This window comes from Callithrix jacchus, chromosome 22, assembly GCF_049354715.1.
Source record: "Callithrix jacchus isolate 240 chromosome 22, calJac240_pri, whole genome shotgun sequence".
NCBI classification, from domain to species: domain Eukaryota; kingdom Metazoa; phylum Chordata; class Mammalia; order Primates; family Cebidae; genus Callithrix; species Callithrix jacchus.
In genome coordinates this window covers 25,305,561-25,327,760 of record NC_133523.1, presented here as the reverse complement: position 1 = coordinate 25,327,760, position 22,200 = coordinate 25,305,561, and the positions used below count along the sequence as shown (strand labels likewise).

General features: G+C 41.9%; 1 protein-coding gene and 2 pseudogenes across 5 annotated transcripts in view; 1 reads left to right on the top strand and 2 right to left on the bottom strand.

Annotated features, from left to right (window-relative positions):
* Positions 1-5,020: 5,020 nt before the first annotated feature.
* LOC118150285 (alpha-enolase pseudogene) lies at positions 5,021-5,716 on the bottom strand (annotated as a pseudogene).
* A 975-nt stretch (positions 5,717-6,691) lies between these two features.
* On the bottom strand, positions 6,692-6,810 carry LOC118150407 (5S ribosomal RNA; annotated as a pseudogene).
* Positions 6,811-10,922: 4,112 nt separating this feature from the next.
* LOC100390149 (uncharacterized) overlaps positions 10,923-22,200 on the top strand; it is a 46,659-nt gene continuing 35,381 nt past the window's right edge. For 2 of the 5 annotated variants that reach the window (XM_035286965.3, XM_078359896.1), the window contains exon 1: positions 10,923-11,103. In XM_035286965.3, the coding sequence (XP_035142856.1) occupies positions 11,074-11,103 (30 nt within the window). In that variant the 5' untranslated portion in view covers positions 10,923-11,073. Of the gene's footprint in view, positions 11,106-15,938; positions 16,051-22,200 lie in introns of those variants that run through there. The other 3 variants (XM_078359897.1, XM_078359898.1, XM_054249805.2) reach the window with 2 other exon arrangements.

Here is a 22,200-nt window from a genome sequence, read left to right as displayed (position 1 = left end):
GAGATGTCAAAAGAGCAGATCAGAGGCATTTGTTCTGTTTTTCTGGCCACTCTGTACCTTCCAAATAGTTTTAGACTGGATATGGTGACCCATGCCTGTAATCTCAGCATTTTGGGAGGCCAAGGCAGGTGGATCATGAGGTCAGGAGTTTGAGACCAGCCTGACCAATATGATGAAGCCCCTTCTCTACTAAAAATACAAAAATTAGCCTGGCGTGGTGTTGCATGTTTGTAATCCCAGCTACTTAAGAGGCTGAAGCAGGACAATCTCTTAAACCCTGGAGGTGGAGGTTGCCCAGGAGCTGAGATTGTTGCCACTGCACTTTAGCCTGGGGGACAGAGTGAGACTCCATCTTGGAAAAAAAAAATTAAAAACAGTCCCTGTTTTTGAGACAGGGACTCACTCTGTTGGCCAGGCTTCAGTGCAGTGGTGCCGTCACAGCTTACTGCAGCCTCAGACTCCTGAGCTCAAGCATTCCTCCCACATCAGCCTCTCAAAATGTTGGGATCACAGGCATGAGACACCACTCCCAGTCCCTTTTGAACACTTTTGCCAGCTCTAGGAAATGTCTTCAGTTCCTTGGGCTCTACATCTGACCAATGAAACTCATATCAAGATATTTCAAGGCCGGGCACCGTGGCTCACGCCTGTAATCCCAGCACTTTGGGAGGCCAAGGTGGGTGGATCACAAGGTCAAGAGATTGAGACCATCCTGGTCAACATGGTGAAACCCCGTCTCTACTTAAAATACAAAAATTTAGCTGGGCATGGTGGCGTGTGCCTGTAATCCCAGCGACTCAGGAGGCTGAGGCAGGAGAATTGCCTGAACCCAGGAGGCGGAGGTTGCAGTGAGCCGAGATCGCGCCATTGCACTCCAATCTGGGTAACGAGCGAAACACCGTCTCAAAAAAAAAAAAAAAAAAGATATTTCAAAACTGACCAACTTAATCAAGGTTTCACATGGAATTCATTTTGTGGGTGTGGCTTTCACAGGCAGGAGTAGTTGCTTATGTATCAGGTGCATACAGCACATAAGTGTGGCAACAGTGCCAATTCCCATAGCTCTTGTGCCAGCAGGAGAGGCAGGTGACTTACTCGGTATACCTGTCCCATGCCATGGTTTTGGGCATAGTTCCTAGAAGCCTAACCTTGAGCCTGGATACCCTCCCTCCCAATCATTCTTTAAACTACCTATATTTTTGGCTTAATTACCCAGAGGCTGGGACTGTTGCTTGCAGTGTGAAGCTTTGAATATTAAAGTATTAAAAAACAAAACAGGCCAGGCCTGGTGGCTCACGCCTGTAATCCCAGCACTCTGAAAGGCCAAGGTGGGTGGATCACCTGAGGTCAGGAGTTCAAGACCAGCCTCGCCAACATGACAAATCCCCGTCTCTACTAAAAATACTAAAATAAGCCTAGCACGGTGGTGCACATATATAATCCCAGCTACTCCGGAGGCTGAGGCAGGAGAATTGCTTCAACCCAGGAGGCAGAGTTTGCAGTGAGCCAAGATTGTGCCACTGCACTCCAGCCTGGGTGACAGAATAAGACTCCATCTCAAAAAAAAGAAAGAAAAATTGCTACAATTTTTTGCTATCAATATTATTTTGTATTCATTGTGTATGTGGTTTATACAACTCTTTTTACATCAAGAAACTTGTCCAAAGACTCACAGCTACTAGATGGCTAGGCTGAAATTCAGGATAAATTGAATTTGTTCATCTGAGCTCCTCTCAAGATCGAACTATTGGCTTCTGTAGACCCATGAAATACTGGAGAATGATACTTTTACAATAGAAGCTGGATTTTTTCTTTATTTCTGCCCATATAGTATGGTTTATTATTGGGAATAATCCTGTCAAGAAACCGTAGAAGCACACAGTGCCTCACACCTGTAATCCTAGCACTTTGGGAGGCTGAGTTGAAAGAATCACTTGAATTCAGGAGTTCAGGTGCAAACTGGGCAACAGAGTAAGATCCTGTGTCTATGAAAATATGTTTTTACATCAGGCAGGCATGATGTTGCATGCCTGTAGGCCCAGCTACTCAGGTGGCTGAAGCAGGAGGATTGTGTGAGCCAAGATCATTAAGGCTGCAATGAGCAATAATTGGCTACACCACCACCCTCCAGCCAGGATAAAAGAGTGAGATGCTGTCTCAAAGAAAAATTGCAGAAGCGTTTTGAACAAAGAATAATTTGCATGAATAGTTAAGGGATGAGCTTAGAAAGTCAAAACCCAAGAACATTATTATTTATCCATGAAATAACTTGAAAACTTGTAAAAAGAAAAGAAAACCACTAGATAAATTAAATGCAATAGGGTTAGATTGAGCAAAAAATGATGTGCAAATCGGATAGTCCATGGATCCAGAGTAGGCTCAGAGATACTCCAGCTTAGCCACATGGTGGAAAAAGCAAAGTGACATCCAGAAAATGGAAGAAGGTACAGAAACAGCCAGATTAATTACAGCTTAGAATGAGCCTTATTTGAAAATGATTTGAGCAGTTGACATTTTTATACATGCCAAAACATTGCAGGAGGTACAAGAATGGGTACAGTCTATTTACGTATCAAATTAGATTTCAGTTTAGTATGTAAAAAAAAATTATTGAAAAAAATTAAACATGAAAGCGGGCAGCATTAGAATATAATTAATTTAACTATTTCTCTCTTTTGGTCATCATCTCAATTTTGAGAGATACACCAAAACTTTAGATATTGATATCACCCCATCGCAATAAAAAATGCATTTATTTTCTGGGCTTGGGGCTCATGCCTGTGATTCCCAGCACTTTGGGAGTCCAAGGCGGGCAGATCACCTGATATCAGGAGTTTAAGACCAACGTGGAAGCCTGGCCAACGTGGTGAAACTCCATCTCTACAAAAATTAGCTGGGCAGAATGGTGAGTACCTGTAATCCCAGCTACTTGGAAGGCTGAGGCCGGAGAATTGTTGACCCCAGGAGGCGGAGGTTATAACGAGCTGACATCTCACCATTGCATTCCAGCCTCGGCAACAGAGCAAGACCATCTCAAAAAAACAAACAAACAAAAAAAAATAGAACAATAAAGTACTTATTTAGTCCCAAATCCCATTGTAAACTAGCAGAAATGTGAAGGTATATTTTTTAGCGGAAACATGGGCTTCAGGTTACTGTATTATTTTTATTTTTTAGATGAAGTTTCACTCTGTCACCGAGGCTAGAGTGCAATGGCATTTTCTCGACTCACTGCACCCACCGACTTTCGGGGTCAAGAGATTCTCCTGCCTCAGACTCCCGAGTAGCTGTGGTTTTAGTCCAGCACCACCAAGCCCAAGTAATTTTTGAATTTTTAGTAGAGACGGAGTTTGACCATGTTGGCCAGACTGGTCTCAAACTCCTGACCTCAGGTGATCCTCATGCCTCGGCCTCCCAAAAAGTTGGGATTCCAGGCACAAGTCACCCTGCTCAGCCTATTATTTGTTTTTTAAAGGGTTAGGACCAGGCACAGTGGTTCACACCTGTAATCCCAGCACTTTGAAAGGTCGAGGCAGGGAAATCATGAGTTCAGGAGTTTGAGACCAGCCTGGTTAACAAGGTAAAACTCCATCTCTACTAAAACTGCAAAAGTTAGCTGGGCATGGTGAATGACGCCTGTAATCCCAGGGACTCAAAAGGCTAAATCAGGAGAATCGCTTGAACCCAGGAGCGAGAGATTGCAGTGAGCCGAGACCCTGCCATTGCACTCCAGCTTAGGCAACAGAGCGACACTCTGTCTCAAAAATAAAACAAAATAAAATAATAAAAAATAAAGAGTTCAAAGGAGCTTCCTAGTGTTAAAATCTGTGATTTCCAGACGTAAAATGTAAACCTGGCCTGTTTTAGAATCTACCTATTTTCTTTCTTTCTTTTTTTTTTTAATTCACCGCCGCCACCCTCCACTCTTTTTTTTTTTTTAAAGAGGGAGTCACACTGTTTCCCGGACTGAAGTTCAGTGGCATGATCTCGTCTGACTGCAACCTCCACCCACTGTGTTCACGCAATTCTCCTGCATCAGCCTTCGAGTAGCTGGGATTACAGGTGCACATTACCACATCGAGTTTTCTTTTTTTCTTCTTTCTGGATTTTTAGTAGAGACGGAGTTTGACTATGTTGGCCAGACTAGTCACAAACTCCTGACCTCGTGATCCGCATGCCTAGGCCTCCCAAAGAGCTGGGATTACAGGCGTGAGCAACGATCTCTTCCTCCTGGATCTTCCAATTTTTTTATATTTTCAGTTTGATTATGTGACAGTTATCACAACTAACTCATTTTGGTTTGGTTTGGTCTGTGAGGAACTAGTGTACAAGGTCAATTTAGAATGATGATCTCCAATTATTTTTGTTTTGTTTGTTTTTGAGAGGGAGCCTCACTCTGTCTCCAGGCTGGAGTGAAGTGGCGTGATCTCAGCTTACTGCAACCTCCATCTCCTGGGTTCAAGTGATTCTCGTGTCTCAGCCTCTTGATTAGTTGGGATTACAGGCACGTGCCAGAACACCCAGCTAATTCTTGTATTTTTAGTAGAAACGTTGTTTTCCGCTGTTGGCCGTGATGGTCTCTATCTCTGACCCCGTGATCTGCTCACCTCGCCCTCTCAAAGTGCTGGGATTATAGGCGTGAACCACTGCCACTGTAAACCTTGTTTTTTAAAATTGCCTTTTTGGTCACTTTTTTCCTCTCATTGGTCACTGTGGCTTTTTATTTTGAGCAGAAAAGCACTGGGGATCTTGCCTGTGGCCAACCCGGAGATGACACTGGAGCCTCAGATTGCTCCAGACACCTGGTGGAAAGTGAGGCGAGAAAAGCAATCATTTGGTCCAATTACATGACTGTAAAGCTAGAGCTGCCAAGAGGGCTCCAGGGAGCTTGGCTTCTGTAGCAGTTCTAAGAAGCAGTGTGAACTCCACGGCAGTGGGTGAGGGAAGCTAACTAGCAGGGGCCCCTGCAAGTGTTGATAGGCCTGGAGCTGCCGAAGCTGAGAGGAGGAGAGGAGTCTAATTAGCCAACAGGTGACTGAAGCGCTGGCCTGCTTAGCCAGGGGTTTCTGAAGTTTCTGCCAGCAAATTTAGCGTTGCTGCCCAGCTCCTCTTCAATTCTGAGGAGCTGGTTCTACTTGGCCAAGCGCTCTTATTGGCCAGGGGCACACATCTTGGTCTTCCCAGTGCACATCACCACCCCCAGGCAGGCAATGAAGGTATGTTCAGTCTCCCCAGAATGATGCAACACCATGACGCCCCAACCATTGGCCTGTGCCAGCTTGCACCTCTGCAAGGACTCGGTCACAGAGCCAATCTAGTTCACTCTGAGCAGGAGGCAGTTGCATGACTTCTTCTCTGTGGCCTTGGCAATCCTCTTCGGGTTGGTTACTGTAAGATTATCCCCCACCACCTGGATTCCTGCAATGGCTGTGAACTTCTGCCAAGCTCCCCAGTCATTCTGGTCAAAGGGATTTTAAATAGACACCACTGGGTAGTCATTGATGAAAGATGTGTGCAGGTCAGCCAGCTTGTCAGGTGAGATGTACCTCCTGGAGTCATCAGAAGACTTGAAATCCGGCCTGGCCAACAAGCCAGGTATGGTGGCAGTGCCTATAATTTCAGCTACTTGAAAAGCTGAGGAAGAAAAAATGCTTGAACCAAGGATGTGGACGTTGCAGTGAACCAAGATGGTGTCACTGCACTGTAGTCTGGGCATCAGAGTAAGGCTTCATTTCAAAAAAAAAAAGAAAATATTAGACTTCTGGCCTGGTGCAGTGGCTAACTCCCGCCATACCAGCACTTTGTGAAACTTAGGTGGGCAAATCACTTTATGTCGGGAGTGTGAGACCAGCTTTGCCAACATGGTGAAATCCCATCTCTACTACAAATACAAAAAATTAGTTGGGCATGGTGGTGCAGTGAGCCACGATTGCACCATTGCATTCTACCCTTGGTGACAGATGGAGACACTGCCTAAAAAAAAAAAAAAAAAAAAAAAAGAGCACTTGGAGGCTCCTAGCTTATGAGTCCAGTAGCTGACACTGTCTGCCAGCATTCAAACATTGGTCCTTCAAAGTTTAGTCAATAATGCTTAATCTTTTAGTTTGTGTCCCTCAGGATGTTCTAAAACCCAAAGAATTGACCAGATTCCAATGTTTTGAGAAGTTCTGTAGCATACATTCTTTCCTTTTCTTTTTTCTTTTCTTTTTTTTTTTTTTTTTTTTCCTTCTGTTTTTTGAGATGGAGTCCCACTCTGTCTCCCAGGCTGGAGTGCAGTGGTGCAGTCTCAGCTCCCTGCAATGTCTGCCTTTCAGGTTCAAAGGATTCTCCTGCCTCAGCCTACAGGTGCCTGCCACCATGCCTAGCGAATTTTATGTATTTTTAGTAGAAATGGGATTTCACCATGTTGGCCAGGCTAGTTTTTAACTCCTGACTTTGTGATCACCAACTGCATTCCAGCTGGGACAACAAGATGAAACTTTGTCTCAAAAAAATAAATAAATATACCTGAGAATGAATAATTTATAAAAGAGGAAATAAATAAATTAATAAATAAATAAATAAATAAATCTTTCCTAATAATGTGGGAACTACCCTTATAAGAATAAACTGTTCTGGCCATAAGAAATTAGACAAAATCGGAAACTAACAATTTTTTTTTTTCTAAAAGGCTTTAATTGATTTTTTTAAAAGCCTACAGCCACCGGTATTCCCACACAGTCTTCCATCCAAGTACTAACCAGGCCTGACCCTGCTTAGCTTCCAAGATCAGACTAGATCGGGCGCGTTAAGGGTAGTATGGCAGTAGATGAAAGATTATTAAAAGAAAAGAAAAAAAATCTCTGGACAGGCAAATCACGGAGCAGAAAGAAAAAGCCAGCCTGGGAACTTGACTCCCGTTCTATTTCCAAATGAGATAGCTACAAAAATAAAAAAAGGTACATACAACCCTCACATTTTGCCTACACACACAAATATTCATTGTGTACAAAACAACTCAACACTTATCCCTTTTCTCACCTCAGACAAATGCATATCTGATTGTTTCCATTGCCCTATTGTTTCACTAAGCCAGACTGAGGCAGAAGTGAGTATCCCTGTAAATTGCATATTCAGTGAAAGACTATTTAGAAACAAACAGACAGTAAAGAAAACTTTTGGATTCACATTACTAATTTCAGGTAGACTTTAATTTTTTTGTTTGTTTGTTTTGTTTTTTGAGACAGAGTCTTGCTCTGTTGTCCAGGCTGGATTGCAGTGGCAGAATCGCGGCTCACTGCAACCTCCACCTCCCAGGTGCAAGCGGTTCTCCTGCCTCAGCCCTCCAAGAAGCTAGGATTACAGGTGCGTGCCACCATACTTCGTTAATTTTTGGTATTTTTACTAGAGACGAGGTTCAAACGTGTTAGCCAGGATGGTCTAGATCTCCTGACCTCAAGATCCACCCACCTCAGCCTCCCAAATTACTGGAATTACAAGCTTGAGCCACGGCGCCAAGCCTAAAATTCTTAACATAGAAACAAACAAAAGTGCTCCTTAAACTGAGAAAAATTAATAAAAATGTGCTCAAATTTACAGACAGAATTATGGGTGAATCTAATTAGATTCTATTCGTTTTAACTAAATAAGAAAAAAAGAAATAAGAAAAAAATAAGAAAAAATACATAATTATGACCGAGCCCTCACCTTTGGGAAATCAAAAAGCCACTTTTGACCAGTTGTTTCTCACAGATACACACCCCGGCCCCATGCCACCTGCCAGGACTGAGCGTCCCAGGACCTGGAGGGCCGGGTCCCTGCTGTCGGGGTTCGGGTTTGGGCTCAGACACGCACGGTGGCCTTGGGTCGGGCCCACCCTGCCAGGCCCCCCAGTCAGAGGGACCGCGCGGGAGTGGAGCAGGCAAGCAGGGAGCCACCAGGGGTGCTGATGGAGCAGATGTCGGGGGCTTGGATTCGGAGCCATGTCTGCTGTGGGGCAGGCTGGGGCCAGCTTCCCACTCTGGGAAATTTTCCCCTGTTGACCCTGCCAGTGGTCGTCGTAAGCCGCCCTGCCTCCTAGCCGTGGCCACGGGGCCCCGAGGCATTCGGGAGAGCAGCGAGTGGGAGTGAGCAGCGGGAGGAGGAGGGGTGGCCCTGAAGGCAACGCGGGGACTGGAAAGGGCGCCTGGATGGAAAAAGGCGCTGGCGGGTGATCTTCCCCACCGCGCCAGCCCGCTGGCTCTGCTGCCTCCCCTCCCCAAAATTCAGGCAACGGCGGGTGCACTGGTGTGTGGCACATGGAGCCGCAGGGTCCCCACTTAAATGCAAGGGCCTACAGGGAGTCGGGACCTGGGGGGGCGTCCACAGTCCCTGCCCCAGACCCCATATTCTGGCCAGATTCGCCAAAGTTAGAGGCTGGAGTCTGGAGGGCGGATGTGAGGATGTCAGCTGAGCCCAGCCTCTGCCAGGCCATGGCCAGTCTAACGCGGTGACACTCTCAGGAGCCCCTGCTGCCCCACCCTGCTGTCAAGCTCGCTGGTCTAAAGTGTAGCAGGAGCTGCCATGGGAAAGGATCTCTAGGACACTGAATACAAGAGGAAAGAATTCATTTCAGCTGGGAGCAAGGTGTCACAGGTGCCTAACAGCCAAGCTCATTTAACGAAGAGAGGTTTAGCCTTTATATAGGCTTATACTTTAGATGTTACACATGGAAGAATCTTAGGTTTATAGTTTTCGAACTCACGTGTGAAAAGGTTTTCGTTTACAGTTTCAGGAATCACAGATGAAAGGGTTCCGGTTTACAGTTTTAGGACTCACATGTGGAAAGGTTTCTGGTTTGATCTTAAGTAAAAATAGTGCCTTCTGGAGAGTTTCCCCAAGGCCTAGCCTGTTGTTTTTAGAAAGAAGATTCGGGAGGCACCAGCTGGCCTGCTCTCTCTTTTATTGAGATGCATAGTGGATGACATAGGGGGAGGAAATTCCAAATGCCTGGGTCTTCCTCCTCAATGGGATTCATCTACCCCTAGTGTGTGCACCCAGCTCCAGGCAGAGGGTGCAGGTGTGGAGCTGCTGGTTATCATGGTTTCTGGAGATGAGGAGGGTATTCCCCTCAGGGAACAGGCCACTCAAAGCTTGCAGAAGGGAAGCACAGACAGCACCATCCCTTGCCTGGTAGCCACACAGAGGGAGGCCTGAAGAGCTGGGGGTAGAAGACGGTTTGAGTTTGAGGGAGGGCTGGTGACCACAGGTCCTGCGCTATTGGCAAGTGAATGAGCTGGGAATGTATGGTAATGAAGCCTCTTGGGATGGGAGGGAGGGGAGGGTGTTGGAGGGTGGTGAATGCCTGGACCTCTGAGGCTCCAGGCTGCCAGTGCCCCATCCAGGCTCACAGTGCTTGTGTCCTCCTCCAACCTCAGTTTCCTCATCTGTCCCAGAGGACGACTATGGCAGGGCTGTTTTGATGATTAGGCCGGATAATCCTGGTAAGCATTTATTAGCTTGCCTGGTCTGAATATTAGTTTTTCTGAGTTTGTTAAGAAACTTTGCTGCTTGTATCTGAGTCACCACACGAAGAAATTAGAAAGAAAGAAAGAAAGAAAGAAATTTTGCTGCCCATTATCTCCTCTTGGAAAGTGAGCTGGGGAGGCAGGAATTTAGGACTTTACCCTTGGCTTCAGAGTCCCTTCCAGGTGGCCCCTCTCCTTAGGCTCAATTAAAGCACAGAGCTTCCAGAAGTCCCCTACCCAAGACAGCTACAAAGTCCAGAACCAGAAGATCTTGTTTTCTGAACTAATGGTCTTATTGTGCCATAGCTGACCCAGAGGTAGAAACTAAGCAACACCATCTTAAACCCTGCATCCTGCAAGCACCAAGAAAAACGGTTTTTCCAAAAATAAGTTGTAACTGCTGCCCCATTTCCTTTGTGATAACTGCTTGCTGCCCCGTTTTCCTTGCAACTGTTATACCAGAGCGAGCATAGAAAGTAAGTCAACACCAAGACAAAAGTATACCAAATTGCAGGGTCTTTATTGCTGGCGGCCACGGAGGACTCTTGTCTCTCTAATCCATGGCCTGGAAAGGAGGCTGTTAAGACCTTTTATGCCAGTAAACCACCTCCTGAGCGGGGGTGAGGGTGAGGGACTTCAGACATTCCGATTGCTACTTAAGTGGTTCACAGAAGTCAAGATAAGCATTAGTTTACACATTGCCTGGGTAGAGTGGAAATTACAGACCTTAGTTACTTATTACAAGTCACAGGGGCCAAGATGGAGTGGGTTTGAACTGCTTGCCTTTCACATCAGGGTTACAGAGAGCATTTTCAACAGAAAGCCAGGTATGGTTGAGGTATGTAGTTTTATGGGGCTTTTACCATGTCACACAGTAACTGCTGACCTTGGCTTCTGTGAAAATAGCTACCTTGCTCTGCATAACGCTGATTGCCAAAAAAAGAACCCTGTGCCCCACCAGGATGTGGGTTTTCTGCTTAAAACCCTTGCTTCCCCTGAGCTCGGGGCCACGTGTTGGAGAAACACTAGTCCTCCGTGGTCACGGGCGAAAAACGACCCTCTAAATTGGCTTACTTTGGTCTCAGTGGTGATTCGGTACTCGCTCGGTTACAACAAAAGGACGAGAAGCCAGGAAGGTTATAAAAACTACAATTTAAAAAATAATTTTTATTTTATTCTTTTAATGTGTGAGCAGCCATATAGTATATAATTTACAAATACACGCGACCTTATGAACAAGGCTAAAGGCAAACACTATCTGGGGTGGGCATGGCTCAGCTCAGGGAGGAAGTCCTGCCTGAAAAGGCTGCACCTTCAGCTGTCACTCTTTCTTCGGTCAGCCAGCATTTGGTCATGTCTTCTGTCACTCAGGTCTTAAACCTTATCCAATAAGCGACGCTGCCCTGAGAAGCGTCCAATCAGGCACGCAGTTGGGGCGGAAAGGGCGGCTTCTGCGATGTGGCGGCGGCTTTGTGTCTTTCTGCAGCTGGAGTTTTAGGTCTCGTCTTTGCAGTCCTGTGTCCTCTGCTGCTATAGGTCCAGCCTCTGTGGCCTTGTGATGTGCTAGTACTGGAGATCCACAGCTGAGATGCCAGGACCCCCTGGAAGCCTAGAAATGGTGTGAGTGCCGGGTCCGACCTCGGGGAAGGAGTTTGTTGGAACGGGTGGAAAATGGCCATGGCCTCCTTGCAGTCAGCTCCAAAATTTGTGCCCCAAGTTCGGCCTCAGTCCTCTTTATCAATAAAATGGCGGCTGAACCGTGACTGTACCTGGAGCCCTCTCTGGGCGGCTCTGCACCGGCAGCGCCCTGTCTCTTCCATATTTTCCCTCCAAGGGACCACAGGAGGGTCATCAAGGGAGAATCCTGACTCGGGGTGGGGGTCATAAATGAGAAGCCCTTTGGTTTGGTTTATGGGGTTCTCAAGTTTCTTTTCTCCTATTAAAAATTGATGGGAGTTATTGCAGAAATGTTTTTTACGACTGGATGATTTCAAGCAGAATTTCAAGGCTTCCTTTTTAAAATGCTACCAAGGAAACAATAGGGAAATCTCTCCTGCATTTTGGCTGTAGAAAATGAATACACTGCCGGCCAGGCACTGTAGCTCAAGCCAGTTGTTGTACGGGAGCGAGCACAGAAAGTTAACACCAAGACAAAAGTATGCCAAATTGCAGGGTCTTTATTGCCGGTGGGCCATGGAGGACTCACGTCTCTCCAACCCATGGCCTTGAACTCAGGGGGAGCAGGGTTTTTAAGCTGAAAAACCACATCTTGGTTTTAGGACAAAGAGAATGAGGGGATGCAGGGCAGGCAACTTTACGGAAGCTGTTTCTGGCAGTCTGTGATAAGCAAAGGCAAGCAGCTTTGTAGCAGGAGTGACCACGGGAAAACGTCTCTCAGACACCAAATACAGGAGGTAGAAATTCATTTCAGCTGGGAGCAAGGTGGCATAGGTGCCTAACAGCAAAGCCCGTCTAATAAAGGGAGGAGGTTCAGCCTTTATATAGGCTTATACTTTAGATGTTACACGTGGAAGAATCTTAGGTTCATAGTTTTAGGACTCACATGTGAAAAGGTCTGTTTACAGTTTCAGGAATCACATATGAAAGGGTTCCGGTTTACAGTTTTAGGACTCACATGTGAAAAGGTTTCTGGTTTGATCTTGTTTTAAGTAAAAATAGTGCCTTCTGGAGAAAGTTTCCCTAAGGCCTAGCCTGTTGTTTTCAGGAAGGAGATTCAGGAGGTACCAGCTGGCCTGCTCTCTTTTATTGATATGCACAGTGGATGACCAAGGGGGAGGGTCTCCCTCCTCAGCTTTACACAGTGGGCTTCCTGGAATTTGGGGAAATTCTAAGTAGTCCCTAGTGGAGAGCTGCAAGTCAAACATTTCAATAGAAATTTTTTTCTTCTCTTTTTAATCAGGATTTTTAGAGCAAGCTAGCTGTTTTCATTTACTGAAGCCAAGGTCAGCAGTTATCACAAGGAAAATGGGGCAGCAAGCAGTTATCACAAAGGAAATGGGGCAGCAGTTCCAACGTATTTTTTGGAAAAACCATTTTTCTTGGTGCTTGCAGGGAACAGGGTTTAAGATGGCATTGCTTAGGATCTAACTCTGGGTTAGCTATGGCACACAGTAATTTTAGCACTATGAGAGGCCAAGGCCAGTGGATCATCTGAGGCTGGGAGTTTGAGACCAGCCTGGCCAATGTGGTAAAATTCCATCTCTACTAAAAATGCAAAGTTTAACCAGATGTGGTTGTAGGAGTCTAGAATCCAACCCATTGGAAAGGCTGAGGCTTGAGAATTGCTTGAACCCAGGGGGCTGAGGTTGCATTGAGCCTGAGGTTTTGCGACTTCACTCCAGCTTGGATGAAAGCAAAACTCTCCAAAAAAAAGAAAAATAAAAAACGTTTTTACAAGAAAATGTGGTAGACAACTGGTGAATTTTGTTGAGTCATAAAAATATAACTTACTTCATTTGCAGTTAATTTGTGACAAGTAAATATCTCTGTTCTGTATCCTTTTATCTTGACTTCTGAGTTTCATGATAAGTTTTATGAGATAAAACTTGGTACCTCCTAGAAGTGTTTCCATACGACTAATTGTTTACCACATGATTTTTTAATGAAAAAATTTATAATAAGACAAATACTGTCTGAAAGGAATAGATACTTTTGTTTTTCTCATTGAGGTGTAAAATGTAAGCACCCTATAATTTTACCTTTTTAGATGAACATTTTGTTTGAGTAATGTTGCTGAATTTTTCACACAGGTAGTTTCAAAAACCAAGTTACATAACTGTGACATGGAAATCAAAGCTTGAGCCTAGTGTCTGCAAGCTAAGGCCAATATTGAACCTCCAAAAGAAGATTATTAACAGCCCAATTGTTTTCTGAAGAGCCTCCCTGGCATGTGTCCCACCCTACTCACCCCAGTCATGGAAGGCTCTTCTATAGTGAGAGAAGCTACAGAGCTCTGGAAAGCTGAGGACCCACAGGCTTATGCAGTTAAGATTAAGAAAAAAAAGAACTGGTAGGATTTTAGTGAAGATGAAGTTGTTATTGTTTTGAAGCAGTTTCTAGAGTGCTTAAAATAAAACAGCTAAATTTATGTAAAAAAATTAAATCCCAGATTGGGCACAGTGGCTCATGCCTATAATCTCAGCACTTAGGGAAGCAGTTGGTGAATTATAAGGTCAGAAGATCAAGACCATTCTGACCAACACTATAAAATCCCATCTCTAAATAAAAATTAATTAATTAAAAAATGTTTAAATTCCAGCTGGGAGGGGTGGCTCTCACTTGTCATCACAGTACTTTAGGAGACTGAGGCATGTGGATCACAAGGTCAGGAGTTCAAGGCTAGCCTGGCCAACATGGTGAAACTTCAGCTCAACTAAAAATAAAAAAATTAGCTGGGTGTGGTGGTAGAGGGGGTGTGTAGTCCCAGCTATTCAGGAGGCTGAGGAAGGAGAATTGCTTGGATCTTGAAGGCAGAGGTTGCAGTGAGCCAAGAACACTCCATTGCATTCTAACCTGGGTGATAGAGTAAGACTTCATTTAATATAAAAACAAATAAATTCCAAAGGAGTATTGCAACAGAAGAGAATACCTGATATAAGATCTGAAAACATTGTAAAGTTTGGGCAGACAAGGGCTTTTCTTTATCGGAGGGAACAAATACGATTAAAAAGAAGGTAGAAGGTAAATAGCAAATGAGAGGTGAAAAGATCAGATTCTACATTAATGTTTTACCCTGAAGTCAGCATGTTTTTAGGAAGGACATAACGTGTTGTATTTTGACTCAAATGGAGTGTGGCTGAATGTTAAGGAGCCTGTGGGCTGGAAATCAATAAAACTGAAGTTTGATTAGAAAGTATTTTCTTTTGACCACTGAAGAAAAATTCAGCTGATTTTTTAAAATGAGAACCAAAGGAAAATGTGCACAGTCTGTGTCTGGCTATGTGATAGATAAGAAAAAGAGCACCAATTAAGTCATAGAGGAAAGCATGTTTCTTTCCACAAACTGTTTCTGGAGAACACAAAAGGATAGAGAATTTTATTTTATTTTTTTGCCAATCAGTTTGAGCTTATGAGGTTGCTCAGGTTAGCCTTGAACTGATGACCTCGCCTTCGCGAATGCCATGACCTCCGGCGGGAGCCACTTTGGACCCCCGAGAATTTTATTAATCACAGCTGTTTATCAGAATTATCTATGTGATTCCTCTTTCTCCATTTATTCTTAGTCCTATTTCTCTCCTCCTCTCCCCTCCTCTCCTCTCCTCTCCTCTCTCTCCTTTCCCCCTCCCCTTCTTTTCCCCTTCCCATCTCCTTCCCTTCCCCTTCCCCTCTTCTTTTCCTTGAGAAAGAGTTTCACTTTTGTTGCCCACGCTGGAGTCATGGCATGTTCTTGGCTCACCACAACCTCTGCCTCACAGATTCAAGTGAATCTTCTGCTTCAGCTTCCCGAGTAGCTGGGAATACAGGCATGCGCCACCACGCCTGGCTAATTTTTTGTATTTTTAGTAGAGACAGGGTTTCTTCATTTTGGTCAGGCTAGTCTCAAACTCCCAATCTCAGGTGATTCACCAACCTTTGCCACCTGAAGTGCTGGGATTACAGGCGTGAGGCTCCATACCTGGTCACGTTTTCTACGTTTGACTTCTTCTGAGTTGTATTTTTCATAATAAGCTGGTAAATGTAGGTACAGTGTTTTGCTGAGTTGTGTGAGTAGCTCTATCAAATTATGAAACTTGAGAGAGAGTACGGGAGTCCACAATTTTTAAACAGTAGCTCAGAAGCATGGATATGCCTATGGGGTTTGTTACTGGGATCTGCCATTAGGACAATGTTGTGAGAATGAGCCCTGAATCAGAGTCTGTGCTGACTCTGGATGGCATCAGAATCCAAATTCAAATTTTAGTCAGTGAGTTGGTGTTGCAGAATGGCTTGGTGTTCAGCAAACTACAGATTTGGTACAAGAAAAAAGGTATCCCAGAAACCTGGCCTGGAATCAAACTCTGGTTGTCTGGGAATGCAAGGCTCTTCTCTCCTGTACACAGGCTGTCACACTGCCCATTGTACTGTGATTCCAGGTCTCCTCCCAGGGTGAGAGGATAAAAACTTAGAGAAGAGGAACTCTGATAGCAGACCCTCTTTTCCCACAGCTGTCACCACAGCATTCCCACTCACTCACAGGCTTACCCACTAAATAGGAGCACGGCCATGCCTCTTCCAGGACTAAACACCACCCAGAGAAATTTCACAACAGCATTTTGATTCTAGTGTTTATTGGCAAAAACCTACAAAAGTGTCTACAAGTCTCCGGGCACATCCCCACCCCCAGACACTGAATCTGCAACAACAGACTGTTTTCTTCACCAACTCAGGGTTCTGGACCACATCTTCCTGATCTCATCTGCCTGCATAAACACAAAGATACATCAGAGGACACCTCCCCTTCAGCCGCTATCTGTAGCACAAACCAGATCTTTCACCTACATTGCACTGTTTCCCACTCACAGATTTTTTTTTCTTTACCTTGTATTTTTGGCTCAGGGGCACAAAGGTAGGTTTTCTATGCAGCTAAAATTGTGTCACGTGGTTTGGTGTTTGGATTATTTTGTCACTGAGGTGCTAAGCACCAAACAGGTGCTTTTTCTGATGCTCTTTGTCCTCCCATTTTCCAATCTCAACTAGGCCTCAGTGTCTGTTGCTCTGGTCTGTGTTCCTGTGTTCTTATTCAGATTTTACTTAGAAATAACATGCATTTGGTTTCCTGCTACTGCATTAGTTTTCTAAGAATGATTTTCAGCTTCATCCATGTTGCTTCAAAGTACGTGGTGGTGTGTGTGTGTGTGTGTGTGTGTGTGTTTTAATAACTACATAGTGTTCTATAATATTTGTATATAATTTTTCTTTTTATTAAGCCTTTTATTTTTATTTTATTTTATTTATGAAGACAGGGTCTCACTTTGTTGCCCAGACTGGAATGCAGTGGCATGATCTCAGCTCATTGCAGCCTCAATTTCCCAGGCTGAAACAATCTTCTTTCACTTCATCCCTCCAAGTGGCTAAAACTACAGGCACACATCAGCAGGCCTGGCTTATTATTATTAATATGATGATGATGATTATTATTTGTAGAAATGGGATTTTACTATGTTGCCATGGCTGGTAGCAACCTTTTGAGCTCTGGAAATTTACCTACCTCACCTCCCAAAGTGCTGAGATTAAAGGTGTGAGCCACCATGCCCAACCATACCATATTTTTCTTATCCAGTGTACAACTGAGAAGCATTTAGGTTGATTCCATGTCTTTGCTATTGTGAATAGTGCTGCAGTGATGCATATGTCTTTAGAATAATTGATATTTTACTGGGTATATGCCCAATTATGAGGTTGCTAAGTCACAAGGTAATTCTGTTTTTAGTTCTGTAAGGAATCGTCACATTGCTTTTCACAATGGTGGAACTAATTTACTCTCCCACCGGCAGTGTATAACCATTCCCGTTTCTCTGTAACCTTGCCAGCATCTGCTGTCTTTTGACTTTCTAAAACTAGCCATTCTCACTGGTGTGGGTTGATATTTCATTGTGTGCTTTTTTTAAACTTCTCTAATCATTAGTGATAAACATTTTTTATATGCTTGTTAGTCACATGTATGTCTTCTTTTAAAAAAAACTTTTCCCTGTTTTTTATCTACTTCTTATTGAGGTCTTTTTTCTCTATAAACTTAACTTTCTTATAAATAATGGGTATTGCACCTTTGTCAAGAGCATAGCTTGCAAATGTTTTGTTCTGTGTGTTGTTTGTTTACTGTGCTGATGGTCTCCTTGGGTGTGAAGGAGCTTTTTAGCTTAATTAGTTTCCATTTGTCAATTGTTGTTTTTGTTGCAATTGCATTTGGCATCTTTGTTTTAAAATTTTAACCATTTTCTATGTTTACAATGATATTTCCTAAATTATCTCACATGATTTTTTTCTTTTTTAGTTTGAAGTTTTTCATTTAAAATTTTCATTTATCTTGAGGTTTGTCCAGTTTCAATCTTCTACATAGTGCTCGCTAGTTATTCCAGCACCGTTTATTAAATAGGGAATTCTTCCCATATTCCTTTTGTTAGCTTTGTCAAAGACCAGATGGTTGTAGGTATGTGGTATTATTTCTGGGCTCTCTGTTCCGTTGCATTGGTGTATGAGTTTGCTTTTGTACCAGTACCTTTTTGCTTTCTTTAATGTAGCCCTGTAGTACAGTGTGAATTTAGGTAAAGTCATGACTTAAGCTTTGTTCATTTTTCTTATGATTGCCTTGGCTATTTGGGCTCTTTGTTGTTTTCATATAACTTTATAAGTTTTTTTTTTTAAGTTCTTTTAAAAAGGATTTTCAGTATTTGATAAAAATAGCATTAAATCTTTAATTTTCTTTATAGTATTACCATTTTAATAATATTAGTCTTTTCTATCCATGAGCATAAACGGTTTTTCCATTATTTTGTTTCATCTCTGACTCTTTAAGCAGTGTTTTGTCAGTCTTGTCATAAAGATCTTTCACCTCCCTGGTTAGCTGTGTTCCTAGATATTTTATTCTGTTTGTAGTGATTGTGAATGAGATTTTGTTTTTGATTTGGTTTTGGCATGCATGTTTTTGATTTACACAGATGGTACTAATTTTTGTTCATTCTTTATTTTGAAACTTTACTGAAGTTTATTGTGAGTTTAGAAAGCTTTTCTGCCAAGATTACAGGGTTTTTCATTATGTTGTCTGCAAACAGATATAAGTTTGACTTCTTTTCTTTCTGTTTGCAGGTCATGTATATTTTTACCTTGCCTAATTGCTCAGGCCAGGACTTTCCATTTCATGTTCAATAGGAGTGTTGAGAGAAGACATCTTTGTCTTGTGCCAGTTTTGATAGAAAAATGATTCCATTCATGTGCATGCAGTATGTTGTCTGCGGGTTTGTGATAGATAACACATTCTTTTGAAATATTCACCTTCCATACCTAGTCTGTCAAGGCTTTTTAACATAAAATTATTAAATTTTATTGAAAGCCTCTTCTGCATCTATTCACATAATTTTGTGGTTCCTGTCTTTAGTTCTGTTTATGTGATAAATTACATTTATTAATTCTTTTTTTTTTTTTTTTTTGTGATAGAGTCTCGCTCTGTTGCCAGGGTAGAGTACAATGGCAAGATCTCAGCTCACTGCAATTTCTGCCTTCCAGATTCAAATGATTTTCTTGCCTCAGCCTCTGAAGCAGCTGGATTATAGGTGCTTGCTACCATGCCTGGCTAATTTTTGTGGTTTTAGTAGAGACAGGGTTTTGCCATGTTGGCCTGGCTCTTCTTTAACTTTTGACCTCAGGTGATTTACCTGCTTCAGCCTCTCAAAGTGCTGGAATTATAGGCATGAGCCACTGTGCCCTACTTCATGTAGAATTAACTTTGTATCTCAAAAATCAACCTTACTTGATCATAATCGTTTAGTGTTTTGATGTCCTGCTGAATTCGATTTGTCAATATGTTTTTTGAAAAATTTTACATCATTGTTCATCAAGAACATTGGTCTAAAGTTTTCTTCTTTTGTTTTCTCTGTCAAGTTTTGGTATCAGAATGGTGCTGTTTTAATTTTTTGGAGTAGTTTTAGTAAAAAGCTTACCAGCTCTTCTTGTACATATAGTAGAAGTCAGCTGTGAGTCTGTCTGGTCCTGGGCTATTTTGTTTGGTAGACTACTTATTACCAATTTAATTTTTGAGGTTGTTATTGATCTATTAAGGGCTTTGATTTTCTTTATATTGAGTCTTGAGAGAATATATTTGTTTAAGAATTTGTTTCTTTTTTCTAGATTTTCAAGTTTAGGTGCATAGAAGTGTTCATAGTACACTTCAGCATATTTCTGTAAGGTCAGGGGCTATGTCCTTTTTGCCATTTTTAATTATGTCGATTTGGATATTTTCATTTTTTTAAATTAATCTCCATAATGGTTTAGCTTATTTATTAATTAATTTTTTTAAGATTTTACCCCTGCCATTCTTGATCTTTTGTATCATTTTTTTTATGTCAAAATCTCCATCTATTCAGAAATAATTTTGGTTATTTTTTGTCCTCTGCTAGTTTAGAGGATGATTTGCTCTTCCTTCGCTCAGTATTTTATTTATGACATCAGCTTGTTTAACTGAGCTTTTTTTTTTTTTTTTGTAAAGATTAAGTCACTCTCAAACCCAGGCTGGAGTTCAATGGTGTGATCTTGGCCGACTGCAGCTTCCACCTCCTGGGTTCAAGTTATTCTGCCTCAACCTCCAAAGTGACTGGGATTACAGGTTCCCACTACTTCGTACATCTAATGTTTTGTATTTTTAGTAGACACTGTGTTTCACCATATTGACCAGGGTGGTCTCAAACTTCTGACCTAAACTGAGGTCTTTGTAACTTTTCAGTGTAAACATTTAATGCCATAAATTTTTCTCCTAACATGGCCTTAGCTGTGTTACAAAAGTTCTGGTATGCTGTATCTTTGTTTTCATTTTTTTCAAAGAATCTCTCGGTTCCTGCCTTAATTTTATTTTCTACCCATAAGTTATTCAAGTGAAGCTTTTTATATTTCCATGTAATTGTATGATTTAAGTGGGTTTTTTATATTTTATCAAGCTGTGGCCTCTGTGATTCCTATAATTTTGGAATTTTTAAATTTTCTGAGGATGGTTTTGCTTCTGACTGTGTGAATAAATTTTAGGGTACATGGTGATGAGAAGACAGCATGCTATGTTATTTTTAGATGGAGAGTTATCTAGATGTCTACTAGGACTATTTAGTCAAGTGTTGAGTTTAAGTCTTAATGTTTTTGTTAATTTTCTGCTTAAATAATGTATCTATTAGTAGCTGTGGGTGTTGTAGTCTTTCACTATTAATGTGTCAGTATCGTATTCTCTTCATATGTCTCTAAAAACTTGATTTATTTATGTGAACCAATGAATTTATTATTGAATCATTTTTCTGTTTTGCTTTGTTACCCTAAATATTTTTTCAAGGGCTGGGTGTGGAGAATCAAGTTTGTAATCCTAGGAGTTTGGGAGGCTGAGGTGGGTGGATCACGAGGTCAAGAGATTGAGGCCATTTTGCCCAACATGATGAAACCCCATTTCTACTAAAAATAGAAAAGTTAGCCACGCGTGGTGGTATGCACCTGTAGTCCAAGCTACTAAAAAGGCTGAGGCAGGAGAATCACGTGAACCGAGGAGGCAGAGGTTGCAGTGAGCCAAAATCGCGCTGCTGCACTCCAGCCTGGCGACAGTGAGACTGTATCTCAAAATAATAATAATAATTTCAAAAAGTTTACAATTTAGATGTCCAAGAGTTCAAGAACATGTTCAGTGCCTGGTTGTTTTATCAGAATATATACATTAAAAATAAGAGACTTTATTCACATAGGTGAAAATGGGGGAGGATGTTTTGTTCATCTCTTTTTAATTAAAGCATTTGGATTATATATATATATATTTTTTATATATTACCATAACAGCTAAATAATTAAAACAATTCTCCCTTTGGTCCCAGGATTGCTTTATTTGAGATCTGAGATTTATTGCTGTTTTTGCTTTGGTGAAGGTTTATTTAAAGGTATAATCTAATTCAGCAATACAGAAGGACAAAGACTAAAAGGTACAGAGTAAGTTACTTTGACAGAAACATGATTGTCCAGGGTAATCATTTGCGGGCTGAAGTACTTACAGTGCAGAAGTAAAGATAGTTCAGTGTGTAAACTAAATGATGATTTCTGTAGTTTTCTGTTTTTTACTTTAGAACAGTTATCATAGTTATGAGTAGTGTTTTTAGACAACCTGCATTTATATAAATTAAACACTATATTCCACAATGGTATAACCGTTTGGCCACAATATTTACTTTGAATAAACCTCTTAAATAGTTATTTTGATGTTGTTACTCATACTTTTGAAATATAAAGTGTTTTAACTGTTTTATACTTGTAATTTTTCAAAATCCTACATACATTTGACTAGTACATTGAAATTGTTAATGTTTAGATATTAATATTTGATATTCAAAAAATTACTACCAAATTATTAGAGTAGATATTACTCTAACATGCATATTAGTCTCTCTAATAGAGATAATTATATGTAAATATAATTTTAGTATCTTTCATTTTACTATGTTGGAATGCTGCTTTTTTGTTTTGTTTGTTTTTGAGATGGAGTCTAACTCTGTCACCCAGGATGGAGGGCAGTGGCATGATCTTGGCTCACTGCAACCTCCACCTCCTGGGTTCAAGCAATTATTCTGCCTCAGCCTATAGAGTAGCTGAGATTACGATTGTCCACCACCATGCCTGGCTAAGTTTTGTATTTTTAGTAGATATAAAGTTTCATCATGTTGACCAGGCTAGTCTTGACCTCAGGTGATCTGCCAGCCTCAGCCTCTGAAAGTGCTGGGATTATAGGCATGAGCCACCATGTTCAGCCTGGAAAATTGCTATTATAAGACAAATAAAGAAAGGTAATATGGCCACTCAAAAATCATAATAGCTCTTCAGTGAGCTATGTTGCAAGCTCTAATATATTCCAGTATATAAACTGAGTTACATTTCAATTATTCATCAACAAGTGCTGGTGGAAGCACATGACTTGGAAAGACTTAAGTAATGCAAAAGGTTGCCCCCATGATTTTTTTTTTAAATCTATTGGCAAGTTGCTTCAGTAAGT